Raw genomic sequence first — 16,807 nt, forward strand, 5'->3', positions numbered from 1 at the left:
ATTAATATATAAAAACAATATCAAATAATCTCAAAATATGCATAGGACTGGATGAAAATTATATAGAAAAAAGCTTTATTTGAGATGTGTAGTAGTAATTTTCTAAATAATTTGTCAAAATCATGACTTAAAATTATTAACCTCTGTGATAGCAAATTGCTCGTAATATTTTGCAAGTACAAAAATTTACCTGCACTTTTTGATGTTTAATAAAATTGTTAAATAATTTTGTTAACATTACGTTCCACATTTTATTTCATAACCACTAAAGTAAATCACATCAATTAATAATCATTAAAAATATATCATGTGTTTAATTAGTAATATTCAAATATTGTTGACTTAAAGAAAATTCTCGCAAATAACCTGTTCGATTCAAATATATCACATGGAAAATTCACAGACGATGTGTCGACAGCTGATTTGTGTATACGTATATATATATGTAAAATATAATATCCGATTCTCAAATGGAGATATCATTTTTCAGGAACAAAAGTCTCTAGAAAACAAGTTCTCCTATTGGACATCCAGCGTTACTTCCTTCCGATAAGTTTCGGAACACGATGCTAAGTGCGCCGCTTTGCGGTTGCATAAAACTTCTGTTGCACCGGTTTTAAATCAAACACTTGAATTTTGGCATTTGTCTAACGGCTTCGGGTCTTGCACACTTTCTGAAGCAAAGCTACGAATATATCGCGTGTATTCAGGTATGTATTTCTTTTATTAAGTGGATTGAAAGCGACTGTGTGCTATTAAACTTTTCGTTAAATATGTCCATGATGAAATCGAGGTTAATTTCTGAAAATGCAAAGTTCACTTGAATCTGGAAATGGGCATCAAACTTCTTACATACGTACACGCAGCTCGGAAAAAATTTCCCACATTTAATTATTCAAATATCCGTTTTTAATCAGTAAGGAAACTTGACCCAAGGAATGAATGTTGCGGGGTATTCCGTATAATCATTCGAGCAAAGATTTAAATATAATAATGAGTAAGTTCATGACTTGTAAGATTTATTTTATAGACGTGATTTCATAAAATGAATATCATACCATACGAAGTTTCCTCCATAATTTCCTTCTAACTCACTCTTGCTCTTAAAACATCAAACTCGCCCACACATACACTTCAACATTAATTCGTTTTAATATATGTTTATCCGTCTACCTTATAAGGCAGAAGATATTTTGAAAGGACATTGGAATTTATTTTTATGATATATCAAAAATCCAGTTAAGGAAATTACTTCTTGAATTCTTTTCTTTTCCTTTCTATCCCTTTTTATTGCCGCTAATACTGACATTACTCATGGGTTAATCCCAAAAGCCACAACAGGTTCCAACGAACGCGTCGACTTTAATCTGTGTCTCTTTACGAGCATTTCTCCTTGCTCATCGCTCGTTTGGGGAGATTCTTCGAAATCTCAATAAGATTTATTCATTATCAAGCCCTCCCATTAAAAAAAAGCTATCTTCGATATCTGCTTTAAAAATAGGATTTCAAAAATATCAGTGATATATCAAGAAAATATAAGACCAATTGCACTGATTTTCCTGTTTCCACTTTTTCCTTCCACTATCTCTTTTATTACGACATCGTCGTAATGAACTCACGTCGCACCAAAGTAATCCCTAATCATCAATTTTCATTATCCCAGTCTTTCTTTGTTATAAAATACATTCCCCTCTTCCGCTTTATTATTACACGTGTTCGAGCACAGATTCGGAGCGCCCGAACCTCTCCGAGAACCAGTGAAAATCCGTTACAATTTGTTACAAAGCGAACAAAGCCCAAAGTATCTCAAAGTACGAATCGCGCGCCCACCGGAAATTTCCGAACGCTGATTCTGACAAAGGCAAGCTTTCTCGCGATTCATCCGATAGCTTTAACGAGCGGAAACGGAGCACAATTGTGGCCCTGTTGATACAAAACCTCGTGCAAACTTCCCGTACCGCGCGGGAATTACGCTCCGACACATAATACCGCACCCCGCGCGCGATACACATATTAAACGCGAGCGATGTCACTTGCGCGAAGAGTTAATAGAGCAAAAATGATTCATAAGGACAACATGTGTGCCGCGCAGAATAACGAAACCTGACGAACAACGACAACCGCTAACCGCGACGTTACGTTAGCGATAACTCCTCGCTAATGTATGCGTACTATCGCGCGCTGCGGATGTTTATATAAATATGTATGTTTTTGCAGAAAACGTGTAGAGAACCGTTTTGACTCTAGTCAAACGTATTTTCCCATGCGGATACGAAAAATTGCGAATACAGATAAGAACATTTTCTCTCGATAAGAACCGATCAAGAATATTAAACACGACTCCGAACGTCATTTGATCGCGTGTGTAATTAGGTTTTCTAAACATCTTCAATCTTTATATCGTCTCAGCATTATTATTAAAATAAAGAGAAAGGAAAAAAAAACTATTTGAATTCTTTGTTGTCGACGTACCTTAATTCGAGAAGAGATGTTTGTTTTCTCAGTTTATTCGTCCCAGATCGCTCCTATATCTTAAGATGTATTGTCACACCTCGACGTTTGCATTACCTAATTGATCAAGCTGCATGAAGGAACCCGTAGGTAGGCATACTTTATCGAACACTTCTCGCAACGCTCCATATTTCACGTGATGTCACGTTTTATATCGAGATGTACATACACTGTTCGCGGGAAAATTAGTTCCAACGTGAGGCAACTGTCTGATGATGAATCGTTTCCTTCTCAAAGTACCGTCATTGCCCAGCACCAGGGCACCTGCATGAATTCTAAGTGGATCGAGTTTTGGTGCGATCTACTTAGGCGGTGGTGATAAATAGCAGCATAAGTTATCTTTTTTCCTTTTCATTGCTCCATTTTGTTTCGAATAATTCGGAATATTTCGTATTGATAATTAGTTGAGTAAAATAAAATATAACGTCAGCATAAATTATAAATGAAAATACAAACGATTCATCTTTTCCTTATTGCGTCCGTATTTACATACTCGTAAATAAGATTTTATGAGTTATTGATAAATTATTATAATGAACTGCTATGAATTATCCATCTGTTAACTGTGTGAACCTGTTAATTTGATCTATTATCTATTTGGTCTATTATCTATTACCTACGTATATGCATAGAGGTGTCATAGAGATCACACATACATACGCACACACACACACACACACACACACCATACACACACATTATGAGTAACATTTAGATCTTAACGTATCTCTTACCTAGATCGTGTAATTGAATAGCCAGTGTTTTATATGCGCTTGCATTATCTCTTTGATCACGAATCACAATTTCATTACCGCATGAAGAAATTCATCTACGTGTTATTTTACATGATGCGTAAAATCGTTGCAAATCTGTTAATTGGATTGTAATGATTATCATATATTATACATTATATAATAATTATTATATCATAAAAGCATGATATTATACGAATGATGCGTGTGTTACTCCTTGTGTGGAATCTCCAGAAGACGTCTCAAGGAAACGACTGAAAAGGATGTTGAGGTATTATGTTTATACGCACTTCAATTTTAATCTACGCATATTCGACCGCCACTTACCCGGAAATTCCACTGCCACAATGCGTTATTCCTGTCAGTATCGTTAAAACCCCCTTATACGGATATCCTACTTGACGCGCCCAAATTTTTTTCGACCGCGTATCATCCAACTTCGGCTTGTTTGCGTACTCAGCATTATATGTAGACGAGAAATATCGCAGCCATTAATCTGCGAGTATTTTACATTCTAAATTGATCGCTGTAATTAGTAAAAATTATTAGTGACGCGCGTTTATCAGGGACTCGAGAAATAGAAACTCCTTTATCTAAATTTTCGATGACTCATACCTCGCGATGACTGAAAAATATTAATGCGATAAGATGCGACTTTCTTGCGAAAGGCTGTGTAAATTACGATTACAGAATCAATTACGTAGAATTTGAATATTTAGTTCCCTAAAATTAAACGGTGACTTCACGATACACTCTCAATTTTCTGTTATCATTTCATTTCCGTTATTTTTATGTTGCCATTGATAAATATGTGCGAGTGCAAATATAAATACATATGTTAAATCAAGTTACCATATTTTTAAATTTTAGCTGCGTATTGACTGAAATACTATCAACAAGTCAATAAAATTAGAAAACTATCTAAGTCTATAAAGTTAGAAAGTTAGAAAACGATTAACCATTATTCAGGAATCTGAGATATTTGCAACTGAAGATGACGCTTTTTATACATGATCCTTGAGGGTAATATCCTATTTTTAACTTCTTTTTTTAAATATAGTGGTTTTTTAAATAATTAAATATAGTGGTTTTTTAAATAAATAATAATAAACTTATGAAAGGGCTCACCTCAATATCGCTCTTAAAAATTCGTTACCAACTAGCTTATATGAGACATTTATCTTTTTTAAATTCACATGAAACCAACGAATGTATTCGTCGATTCCCTTTGAGGAAAACTCGCGACAATAAGTTTCCAGAGTGAGCATTATTTTATAATCGTCGCGCTGCTTCGCCGTTCGCTTGCTGCCTTTTTCAATTAAAACCAGCGATAACGCGTCAATTGCGGCTCTTCTGGCCTCGCCGTTCGCCTGCTGCCTATTTTAATTAAACCAAGTGATAACGCGTCAATTGCTTTCCTAAAATCCCTATCGTACATAATTGTATTTTTGACTCTTCGTATACGAGCGAATGAGACGCGGGAATCACATTATCGTCGAGTTCTTCGTCAACTTGCACATAGCGTTGAAACTTCGCTGACGTCTTTCTCGCATCATCATCATCGCCATCATCGGTCATCATTGGCCGCTCCCGTCACCGCCGCCGCAGCCGCCGCCGTCACTTACTCCGCCGCTGCCTCCGGGGAGAATAAATAAGAGATCGCCGACCGGTACTCTAGTAGTGCTCCCCGCTTGTTCTTCGGGCTAACGTGGTCGCGAAAACGTGTTTCGGCGACTCCGTCAGAGCGTGGAGATAGGGCGCTTCTCTCCCAAACTTCCGACCGCGAACCTAACTCCGACGGCCAGTCTACGCACATGGCACTCAGCGCTCGACTGTAAGGAAGCACGGAACCTCTCTCTTTCTCTGTAAGCAGGCACGAAGCCCGGTGTGTACACTTTGTGTGTACATAAGGCGATTCAACGACGCCTACGTCCTACGACCTGAGCGAAACCTGAACGGAGACACACGCGAAGGAGCGAACTTGACCCACATCCAGGAGAGACGTTGAAGCGAGACGCGAAATCGACACGCAAATCGACCGTAACGAAGAACTGTGACGAAGGTTCCTCAAGGATTCGCCGAAGATCGTAGTCGCTCACAGTCCGCTCACACAGGTTAGTGTTGATTTTCGCTAGAACAAGTTTCACTCTCTTTCTCTCTCGCTTGTCTTGAAGGGTTTTATTCGGAAAAAATATCGAGAGAATTGTTCGTCGCCGGTGTTTGTGTACAGGACAGATACCAATCGTTGGTATGGAGACGATAACTCTATCAGATATGATAGAAAGTTTTTGCGTGATACTGCAGATATTATCAAATGTTTCCTGCAGAAACCGAAGGTCTCGCTTTAATATGTTATTTTTTTAAATATTCATATCACTGTCGTTGGTACATAAATAGTGCTAGAATCATTTTATGAATTTCCTGTTCATTCCGAATGTCTCTCGTAGGAAAGGAATTTCGCAATATGCCTTTCAAAACAACTGTGCTCGAATCGTTGGTGCAAAAACAATAATAAAATGACTTTATAAGCTCCGTGTTTGTGTAATCATGTTTCTGTTGCGTTCCATATGTTTGCATAATATATTTATTATATGTTTTTTTTTTATATTTTTGGAATAACCCGCTCTGCGAAATAATCGTAGTCGAGTCATTAGTAGGAACGGTAATGAGATTGTGTAACAGGATGCGATTGTAATAGTGTGCCTTTACAAGTATCATTGATGCCAGTGAATGCTTCCCGTGAAACACAAAGATTTCGGAGTAATGTCCCTCTCTTTAGAATATCGTCTTGAATTATCCTTCCTTACTTAATTAGTTCTCGCGTAATGCGCGCAGTTAAAAGCTCATTATATCTTTTTACGCACAAATTGAGAACTTCATACTTAGCCGAGAACGTTTTTCTTAAGCAGACGGCTATGTATGATATCTCTTCACGGCTTTTTTCAATGCATCCCAAATCGGGGAGTGCAACGCGTGATAAATTAATCAAGTCGTCTTTACTTTCACCTGTCGCGACCTTCAAGATAAAATCAAATCCTGTTTAGAGGCGACATTTCGATTTTCGATAATTGAGAGAACGTTTTTTGTTGAATATAAAAACCATAAATTAGCATAGATAATGTAGAAATAACATATGGAGCAGAATATAAAGCAAACAAACAAAATGTGTGTACAGTAGCTCGCAAAAATTCGTGTAATATTATTATAATATTGTTCACTTTTACATTTTTTTCGAAAAACTAGTTAAATTTTTACTCAAATCGCAAGAAAGTAAATTATTAAGTAAATTAGTCTGATTAAGTAAATTAATCTCCTAATTAAGAATCTCCAGTGTATTAAGAATAGACATTATTAATATGACAAATTTGATTTCGCACAGCAAAATTGCTGTGGAAGATGACTGAATTAAATACGATCAATAATTGATAAAAGTACAATACATAGAAGAAGTTCCCGACAATTTTCAAATCTGATATTAATTTCGAGAGTCGATCGTTTGCAGTTGTTGAATCCCGACTGATTCGCCTTCATTCATCCCGGTTCCTCAAGGAAACTTAGTCATCACATTAGTAGTAAATTACAATGAAAGCGAAAGGTGAGATTATTTCAATTCTAGAGTGCGGAACGTTGTAAGTACGCTAAACACGTGTGTCCCGTCACGCACGAGGAAACATACGTGGACGTTGACACAAGCGACTTCCGTCAGATAGGCACGAAGATGAATGAAAAAAAAAACAGGATCAATCGATGTCGAACGTAATTCTAAAAAAATTTCACGCCATTAGCTAACTTTAAGACGGGAATTCCAGCCATCGAAGGCGTCATTATTCGATGTAAATGCAATGCGTCAGCCTGTAACGATAATATTTTTGTGGCGGCACGTATCGGAAAAATTGATTTTGTTCATTTTAAACGCACGCGTACAGCGCGGGTATCCCTGAAGTATCCCTTTACTTTTATTTACGAGTTCGTCGATCGAGCTTCACAGGATCACCGGAGCTACCTAGCGAGAATCATCCCGGAGATTACTTTCCGCGAAAACTCGCGACACTCAGCACGTCGCAAACGATTAATATTCGTAATAAATAATCGAGTGTCATTACTCCATCTTGGGAATGTCCGCAAGTTGTCCGGTGAGGACGGCCCGACGAGATACTCGTATCGCGCTCGTCGTGTGCAGTTTAACCCTAATCTATGCGCGTTCTCTCACCTGCCACTCCTCCGGGAATTCCCAACGGCATTATACGTGACTCCAGTCCGCCTCTTTAAGTGGCGTGTCTTAAAAACTTGCGCCTCTTCCACATCGTACCCTTATGCGCAGCTATTATCCGGCACGCCTAAAGACGCCGGGTTATTCCTGGCATAAATTTGCACACGTTGTGCCAAGTTGATTATTAAGCACAAAGGGAGCATTGTCGGTTTCGTTCTCGCGTTTATTGCAGAGAGTCTAGACATAGCGGCGGCTTTGTCCGGGTCCTCAATAGAAACGTACGCTCGTGATGACAGGATATTAACGCGATAAGACTGTATTTTCCAAAAGCTGAATCAGTTTATTTGTGACCATTATGTTAGGTAAAAATATTGCTAAACATCCGGTATTAATGGTATTCAGTTTCAACAATTCGTCTCATCGTCAGATACGTTTTAATTAAGCAGCGCATTTATTTATAAACGAGATAATTATCTTCTTTGTTGCGTGAACGAAATTTTAAATAAATATAATAATTATCTTTCAATGTCATGCGCTCAGAGAAAAAATATGTTCAGTTTGTCAGATCTGACAAATCATTTTTGTCCGAATAAGCGGAAATGTAACTATTCTTAAGATGTATGACATCCCGTGGATTCTCTTTATCTTTCAAATTTACATTGTACTTCGCAAGTGAATTGCCTCGAACGCTGCTACACACATAACGCATTCTCGGCGGTTTTCTTCATTCATTTCTTGAAGCCTAATGGAATTGATATTGAAATGTGTCCGTGGCTATTTCTCAATAATAATGAATACAGGATGCAGCGAAACATTAGATGGCTTGATATTGAGCGCTAGACAAATGATCATTAGGCCATTATCTTAATGGACATTGAAAGAGGCAAAAGTTAATTTTGTTGCGCGACCGCAAGCGGTAAGCACATTCAGGATTATATCTCATCGATTATACAAAATGTCCTAAATTCACGGAACGTTCCTTCGAAGTATCGATACTTATCGGGATAACCTTCTCCCTTTCAGTTTGTATTTATAGTCCGATACTTCACGACATAATTTAATGTTGCGTGCGTTTCGCGATTAGGATTAGCATAATTTAAGCGGTACTCGGAAATTCACCGGTAAACTTAGAGTAATTCGGTGAAGAATTCAATATAAATTAACCAACGTATAAATTAATCAACGTAGACTTAATCATCAGTCTTAATTGCGACTATATCGAATTCGACTTTTCGTTTCGCGCATATTTCCGGAGTGTAGATACATTTATCGAGCCACACTTCCGCACAGTAGTCTCATTATCTTTACAACAAGATATGTCTGGCACGATTAATTACGTTACTCCAAATCAATGACATTGCGAATATCGCCTAGGAAGTGATACAGGAGTGTCCCAGAACGACCGGACATCCTTTCAGTCAGTTTTTGCCAATTTTGAAATGCCTTCCTTCCTCGGCGGAAAGGTCAGCGGAGGTTATCGTAAAATTACATCTCTGATGACTCAACAAGGTATATTAAAAATTACGTGGAAATTCGACGCGAGTACGACACGCAAACAAACAGAACAGACACGCACTTCGATTCTTCCCGCATTCGAAATTTAGGCCACTTGTCATCACCATTATCATCTAGTCGCACATGTCGTTACTCTCGGCGATACATTAATATTGACGATAATAACGCGAACATCACGATGTATATCTCGCTGTGTTTGCGAATAAAAGAATACACTTCTTGGAATGACGCTCGTCGCTCATTTATACATGTATCCATCTATCGAGTAACTATATGAAACGCGTCATTACATGTCATTATGTTTACGAGGTTCCGCTGTCAATTGCTCGCGATGGATGCAGAATTTGCATTCACGGTCGCCGCACACGGTATCGGTAGCTCAGTTTCTACGATCTTTCGTTAGTTGAATTCCTTGAAGAACGTACACACTCATCGAGCCTGACGTTAAACTGTTACGTATCCCAACATTATCTTAGAGGCACATGTGATATTTGAAAAAAAAGATAGGGTACACGTACTTCTTCGTAAATACCTGATCATCGATCGGCTTTATCACTTCGAAGTGAATCCAATGCGAATTGAAACACGTTCGGTGTTCTCAGGTGGTATTTGAAATTATTACATTTAAATACTGGAGATTTGTACTATATTATTTATTTGTGCTATATTTAAGTTTCTCAAATCATTTGTTACATTGTTCACACGTTGTTCACCGCAATGTTCTAAGCGTTCTCTCATTTCGAGAACTAGAAGTTTATAATTTATTCTTTTATATTAAAATTAAAATTATTTTCAAGTAGACATAATCGATCGATTGGTTTAAATTCGTCATAACGATGAATTCCTATCGATTACTTTGAATTCGTCCCCTTCTCAAGACAACCCCGCAAGTAATTCCCCATCTATTTCCGCTTTGCAGGAAAGAATGGCTGCACGATTGTGGCTCTTATTATTTGGCCTTCTGGCTCTGGGTCGCTGCCAGAAGATAATTTACCCGGATCAATACGAGATAATGAAGGCGTCGAATCCACCTTACGCGTTCACAAACGACGGACGTGACTTGATCGGCAACAAACAGTCGGTACAGAATGATCAGCAATTCAAACCGCAATTCGCAGCTGCGGCTTACCCCTCGACAACGATCACAACACCGATACCTGCTCTACAACCTTTGCCGCAAGATTGGTCCACTCATGTAAGTTGCCACTGACCGTCCTTTGCGCATGTCGCTGCGGTTACGCAACAAATCGCTGCGATAACTACCGCAATCCTCCAGCGCAAATGAGCATGTAAGGTTGCGAGTCGCGCGACATCTCGGATGATATTCCGCGAAAGTAACGTCGATTAATAATAAACCCGCGAAGGGATCAAATCACGAATACAGATGCGATCTTCTCCCACGTAGAGCAAGAAATAACGATGACGTCAAAATGACGAGAAAACGATCGAAGAGTGAGTTTTTATAGCCGCCTTCTCGTCATTTTCACGTCACTTTGACTTCGTCGTGTTCTTCTACCTGGAGACTCCGGTTGTTTGTGAAAAATCAAAAGACTTCAAGAGTTGTTGCTCTTCCGTTTTCTACTTACCGATCTTGACCTTCAGTTTTGTGGTATCAGGATGATCGGTAAAATACAGCGGATTATTTCCACGGATGTCCGCGTATACGATAAAGGCGAATCATGAATGTCGTCGATTTCAGGTGAACAATATCATAGCCAGAGGCCTCACGAAGTTTTCCTTGGACTTGGACAGAGCGATTTACAATGTCAGAGGCAGTTCAGCGGCCAGCCATCGCGAAAACACGATCTTCTCGCCGCTCAGCATAAGCGTTGCGTTGTCGATGGTGCTGTTGGGCTCCGCCGGAAATACCTTCAGCGAGGTGTCGCGAGTACTCGGTTTGGAGGCCGGAGTCGACATATCCCAACACTCGGAAGTCGTTCATCAGATGTTCGGCCTGCTGTTGAACATCGTGAATTACAGAGTCGAAGGAGGCAACGGGCCGCGCGTCTCTTCCGCCAGCGGCATCTTCGTCCAGGTACTTAATTCACAACGCTGCTTCGCGATTATTCACGATCACGCACGAGGTGTGCCGCCTTTGTGCGTATCTCCAAGGTCTTGAAGTATATATAAGTCGGAAATATATTGTCATATAGAAGGAAAGGTCTGATTAATTAAAATGAAAGGGAAAAGCTTTACGGACGAATGTTGAAGTGTTAGTAGTACCAGGAGCTTAAGTCACGAATTATCGGGAGAAAGAAAGCGCTTACTCGCGAACTGAAACGCGCGACGATTTCCGGTCGTTCATCATTTTGCCCTTAGAGGGAAAAAGAATAAGCCTCTCTTCACATATCGATATTCGATGTTTCCAGGACGGATATCCCATTCGTCCTGAGTTCCGAGCGATCAGCCAGAACGCGTACAAGAGCGAAGTAATAAACCTGGATTTCCGAAAGAGAGGCGCCGAAGCGATGAACGTGATAAACAACTGGGTGAAGGAACGAACGAATGGGAAAATCTCCAGCATATTGTCGCAGCAGCCAGACCCGCTCACCACCGTGATACTCGCGTCGGCGCTTTACTTTAACGGCGAGTGGAATCAGCATTTCATAGATAGCGCTACGAAGAAGTACGTAAGATTTTAAACAAATTTGCCTTCGTCCGTAATCGACGATTCGCGATCAACAATGACGTTGCGTTGCAGGAAACCATTCTTCATCGAGCCGAACGAATCGGTCGAGGTTGACATGATGTACAATGGCGGTCCCTTCCCCTTTTACGAGGACAGGTCAATCGGCGTTAAAATGCTGCAGCTGCCGTACAAAGGAATGGAGGTGAGAGACGGCATGCATGGAGAAAAATCACCCGGGACGGCACATTTTGCGCGCTGCCGCAGCCGATAAATAAATGCACGAGGTGTTTCTCAAGTACACCGTCCAATTTGAGAGCTGATTTTAGAGATCCTTTTCTGAGGAAACGAACAGACGAATTTGTTCTCTTTACAAAGACGACTTAAAAAATCAACTCTTCAAATATTGACGACAGCATAAATTTGCCGTTCCTCCAAATTATTTTCGTGGAAATCAATGTGGCGATTAACGATGACACGGTCCATCGGATGCTCCCCGTTTAGGAAAATAACTTGTTTCTTCATCTTCAGATGTCTATGTACGTGCTTCTGCCGAAAGCCGAGGGCGCTGCCGCTCTGAAGAGATTCAGCGACCAACTGACAACTGACGTGATCGAGCATCTGATAAACAACCTGAAGAACGAGAGCACCATCATCGGTCTGCCGCGCATGAAACTGTCGAGCACGTTGACCTTGAAGAACGCGCTTCGCACTTTGGGTCTACAATCGTTGTTCGATCCAAGCAGTGCGGACCTGAGCATCCTGTCGAACGGATACGGTTCTCAGCCGGCCCCCGCTGTCGTGGCCCGTCCTTACGTGATTCCGCAAGCGGTGCGTCCTTACATGAATTCGCAAGCGACGCAAACGTCGAGCGTAACGGCGCGTCCGTATACGATCCCGCAAGCTGTACCGCAACCTATACCGCAAACGTATCCGCAAGCGTTATCGCAGAACGCGTCGCGAGCGTTGCCGGAAAACTCGCAAACGTTGTCGCAAGTGCTGTCGCAAGCGCTGCCGCAGGCGTTGCCGCAAGTCGCGAGCCAGCCGACTCTCAATTCCGTCAGCAACAACGACTTCTTGATCTTCTCGCGTTTCGGCCAAGATGGTAATCAGGACGCAGGCAACGGCATAAGGAGAAGTTACATCAGGTACGAAGATAAGCAACGCGGTGTTACCGTGGAACAGTGGGGCACAGGTTTTCATATTCGCAAAATTCGCAGAATACGTCGCGACACTGACGGACGTGACGCGTCTCGACTCGCGTACGTAACCAAGGAGAACCTCGCCAACGAGCCCCAACGTCGCGAACCGAGCACGAAATATGTCAGCCTGGAGGAGAACAAGTACCGCTTCCGGGACGCCGACGAGAGGAGGCGCGCGGACCGGAAGAAACGTCAGACCGCTCGACCCATGGACGAAAGCTTCCTGAGGTTCATCCAGAGCCGGAACTTCCAGACCTACGGCCTGGACGAGCTGCGGAACAACGCGCAACTGACGAATCCGGGCCTCTTCGCCGACGAGGTGCTGCACAAGGTGGAGATGGAGGTGACGGAACGCGGAACGGAAGCCGCGGCGGCGACCGCCGTGCTCCTCGAGCGTGACGGCAACCAGAAGCGGCTGATCGCCAATCGGCCCTTCCTCTTCTTCATCCGGCACGATCCCACCGGACTCATTCTGTTCTGGGGAACGGTCAACACCCCGACTCCGAATTACACCGCTGCCAGATGAAACGACGAACTACCTTGAACGTTCTCGGGGATTTACAGAGTTCCTCTTCAATCATTCGCGCACTCGAGCGAATGAGCATTCACGCGCGCGCGTACACACACACACACACACACACACACAGGCATGCTCGATTATTTTCTACGTATTTATATATTCGCTCTCTCTCTCTCTCTCTCTCTCTCTCTCTTTCGACTCGAGCAAATGTAATTATTCTCGCGCCTCGCCATTTTCCTCGTCTCCTTCTTATTTTTTTTTTCTTTTGTACTTTGTATCGCAGCGCGCACACACACCGCTTCCGTCTTGAGCTTATCACGCGATCACATCGTCCTGCCTCCGCCTTTCCGTTTTATTATTTATCCCGCGTTCGTATCGCGCTTCTACTAGTATTACCGCGTCGTACGCCGATGTTGTAAGATAAGACGCGTTACTCGCACGCGCGACTTGAATATATATGAATGAACGACGTTCGGGTTTTTTGACGACTTTGAAACGACTTTCGAAACGCCAGCTTCGTGCGAAAGAGGTCGAAAATGTCACACCGACTATTTCAAATTCGGAGAAGATCACACGCACGGAATTGTATCAGTTACGTTCTTTTTGTGATCGAAAAGCAAAACGGAGAAATATTCTTCACGATACACTCGATAAAAGTTAGGCGGGAACTCGCTTCCGTTATTCCGCCTGCTGCTTCAACTTTACTTCTTGTCTTCGATTGAATCGGCGAGATTATAAACTTATCGAGGAAATTCATATGTTTACGCATTTATACGTTTATATTCGATTATTTTATATCCGAGTGTTGCAAACACAAATTCTGCGTGCGACCAGGTGTTAAAAATGTTCCTTTTAGCTGCGGTCTTCAGCAACGTCTGCATTTGAAGTGACAAGAGCGCATGTTCACGCAAAATAGAGATAAATACTTCGTAATATTTTGTTTTACAACATTAAAAAAATAAATACTGTATATAGATATAAAAGTGTGTGACTGAAAAGGACAGACCTATAATTTTCGATGTATTGAGAAATAGATAATTTTTATCAATTTGCTTTCAAGAGGCTTTGCGTGTTAAAATATTGCTATTATAATAACGTCAATAAGAATTGTGTGAGATTAATTGCCAGTTGAAGAAACTTTCTGTAGTAACAATTATTCGAACTATTTATCATATTTTGTACGTTCACGTATAAATCTTAAAATAATATTTTTGTGACGCGATCAATTACAAAAGATATTAACTGTAAGCAAGAATATTATCAATCGAAATAATGTAAATTTATCCACCGACGGTTGCTTTCACACCAGCACCCTTCGGTTATCCTCGGGCTGAGACAGATACGAAAATTTATCGACAGTTGTTGGTCTGATGATTGATCGATTCAACTGTTGAAAATATCCTGAAGACGCTTCGGACATCTAACACTCCCTATTTATTCAAGTATCTTTCAGACACTTTAGACACTCACGTTGCTTCGATTATCGCTACAAAGATAACTACTGCCAACGAATAAACCATCTATTGAACTTCAATTCGCCGACGCGGATCGTACACACAAGCGACATCTTGAAAGAACGCCGTCCCTCCGTCGAACTTAAAAATTTTCTACCACCGAACCACTCAACCACCGAACAAAACTCCGAACGTAGTTGCAATTTTTATTAACAGTATCTGTCGCCGCGGCATCGAGAATTCTGAAGTTCTTTCATTATCACAGCACATTATCGAATTCCGTTACGGCGCCTCGGTTTGACGTGGAATCCGAAGATTCGGGCGCTACGCTCCTGAGTCAGAACGGTGGCGCCACCCGGCTGTGCAACTACAGCACAGAGTAGATCAAGTTGAACCGCTATATACATTCGTATCTAGATGCTCGAACAGTCTATGCCGTTCCGGGAAAACGTAGTCTGCGCGCTTCCGTCTGTGATAATCTTTCGTATAGAATCCGAGATCTCGCCGGCGCACAAACAAGGCCTCCGCTCGTCCCCGAAGAGGCGCGACACCCTCCCCGCGATCCGTCGGCGTCCCCTTCGACGACCCACCGTTCCACGAACCCTCTTCCTTCACCTGTCGCTGCTCCATCTGCAGTTCCCGTCACGGCACACCGCTACATGCGTTGTCGTTCCAGCGTGAAGCTGCACGAGGACACGGTTTTATCATCGGGGCGCGAGAACGAGCCACCTCGCGTGAAAACATGTGCGAATTTCCTCTCACGACTCTCTCTCTCTCTCTCTCTTTCTCTCTCTCCGATCGTCCGATTAACTGATCACCGGCGCCCGGCTTGTTTAGAAATACCGCGTAGCGCGACCTAATCTAGCCGCCCGAGCCTTTGACTACATAACCTGTCAGTCACCCGGCCTTTGCGTCAATACAAACATTAACCGCTCTGTCTGACGCTAACACACGTTATCGATGCGATATTCGATAGATTCGGATCGATGAATTAAACGACTCTTGTCTCGCTCATCGTTACAGATGCACCGCACGGACAATGGCACGATGGTCGACGGTGCTGTCCGGGGTGTTCTTGGCTCTCTCCATGGTCCTGTCCCTGGGGAAGCTGCTGATGCTCGCCGCTCGGACTGGAAACAATGGGGAACTCACGGAGGCGGACCAGTGGCTCGCCGAAATCGGCCTCGAGCAGTATCGCCCGCTCTTTAGGAAAGAAGGTGAGTGCTCAACGATCAGACCGTGAACCGGGACCTGATCACAAAGTTCATCGTAACCACTTCCGACGGAATCGTGAAGGTACGTGGGCGAGTCAACGCATAATGACTGATGTGAACATAGGTGATGCGACAGATATGGTTCGCATTTACGTCAATCATTGTGCGTTACCTTGTGACTCCAACATAGATCTCTAGTTGGAAAGGGTTAAGATAGACCTTGGTTTCATTTTGAGCGCTCACGCGTTGTAAAGGACTGCCTACGATAACCTCGAAGTACGCAGTAAGACGTAAATACATCCAGAAAACATTAAGATGTCTCAAGATGTCATAAGACGTCTTTGAGACAATAAAACGCCGGAACGATGTCTTTTAATCTAATCTCATTGGTCGATTCAGCTAGTTAGCTGATGCAATTGGTCAATTCCGTTGAGTTGATCGTTCGACGATAATCATAGTTCATAATTCCTATCTGTGTTATCACGTGAGAGTAATAGTGAATGACGAATGACAGCGATTTAAAATCGTCGATTAGATTTAAGCCACAATGGTAGAACATAAGTCCTTATCTGAAGAGAGTTTCAACTCCGGTTAAGGTTAAGGTTTAATCGACCTTCGGGTAGAAAGATGGCCAGAGGAGAAAGGGATTACCCACGATTATCAAGCTGTAAATGATCTGTTATAATTGCTTTGCAACATCGACCTGCGTGTCGGAAGTGTCTGAATTATTTCCCGACATCGAGGTTGCAAACTACGAATTACCGGCTAATGAAACAATCTCCATACGTATGTAACGACCTGAA

At 41.9% G+C, this 16,807-nt stretch overlaps 2 protein-coding genes across 6 annotated transcripts in view; one reads left to right on the forward strand and one right to left on the reverse strand.

Moving 5' to 3' along the window:
• Nucleotides 1–2,165, reverse strand: part of LOC106749511 (transcription elongation factor, mitochondrial-like) — a 10,776-nt gene extending 8,611 nt beyond the window's left edge. Inside the window, exons 1-3 of one of the 4 annotated variants that reach the window (XM_014629029.1) lie at nt 1,059–2,165; nt 367–801; nt 191–265 (exon numbers count right to left, since the gene is read on the reverse strand). In XM_014629029.1, the coding sequence (XP_014484515.1) occupies nt 191–250 (60 nt within the window). In that variant the 5' untranslated portion in view covers nt 251–265; nt 367–801; nt 1,059–2,165. Of the gene's footprint in view, nt 1–190; nt 802–1,058 lie in introns of all 4 variants that reach the window. The other 3 variants (XM_014629028.1, XM_014629031.1, XM_014629030.1) reach the window with 3 other exon arrangements.
• A 2,740-nt stretch (nt 2,166–4,905) lies between these two features.
• On the forward strand, nt 4,906–14,978 carry LOC106749515 (leukocyte elastase inhibitor-like). Of its 2 annotated transcripts, XM_014629041.1 has the most exons (7): nt 4,906–5,377; nt 9,908–10,183; nt 10,688–11,023; nt 11,358–11,614; nt 11,690–11,819; nt 12,146–12,762; nt 12,835–14,978. In XM_014629041.1, exons 2-7 carry the CDS (start codon nt 9,914–9,916, stop codon nt 13,340–13,342), a joined length of 2,118 nt encoding a protein of 705 aa, XP_014484527.1. In that variant the 5' UTR covers nt 4,906–5,377; nt 9,908–9,913; the 3' UTR covers nt 13,343–14,978. The 2 variants fall into 2 exon arrangements, with proteins under 2 accessions (XP_014484527.1, XP_014484526.1); XM_014629040.1 differs by having other exon boundaries at nt 4,907–5,377; nt 12,146–14,977.
• The last annotated feature ends 1,829 nt before the right edge of the window (nt 14,979–16,807 follow it).

Source organism: Dinoponera quadriceps, unplaced genomic scaffold (genome assembly GCF_001313825.1).
Source record: "Dinoponera quadriceps isolate SergipeBrazil2010 unplaced genomic scaffold, ASM131382v1 scaffold3162, whole genome shotgun sequence".
NCBI lineage: Eukaryota > Metazoa > Arthropoda > Insecta > Hymenoptera > Formicidae > Dinoponera > Dinoponera quadriceps.

Excerpts from the sequence above, each read along its gene's own strand:
- LOC106749515 (XM_014629040.1), top strand. The coding sequence starts at position 9,914 with ATGGCTGCACGATTGTGGCTCTTATTATTTGGCCTTCTGGCTCTGGGT. Across the intron at positions 10,184-10,687 it reads CGCAAGATTGGTCCACTCAT|GTGAACAATATCATAGCCAG; the intron begins GTAAGTTGCCAC and ends CGTCGATTTCAG. Across the intron at positions 11,024-11,357 it reads CCAGCGGCATCTTCGTCCAG|GACGGATATCCCATTCGTCC; the intron begins GTACTTAATTCA and ends CGATGTTTCCAG.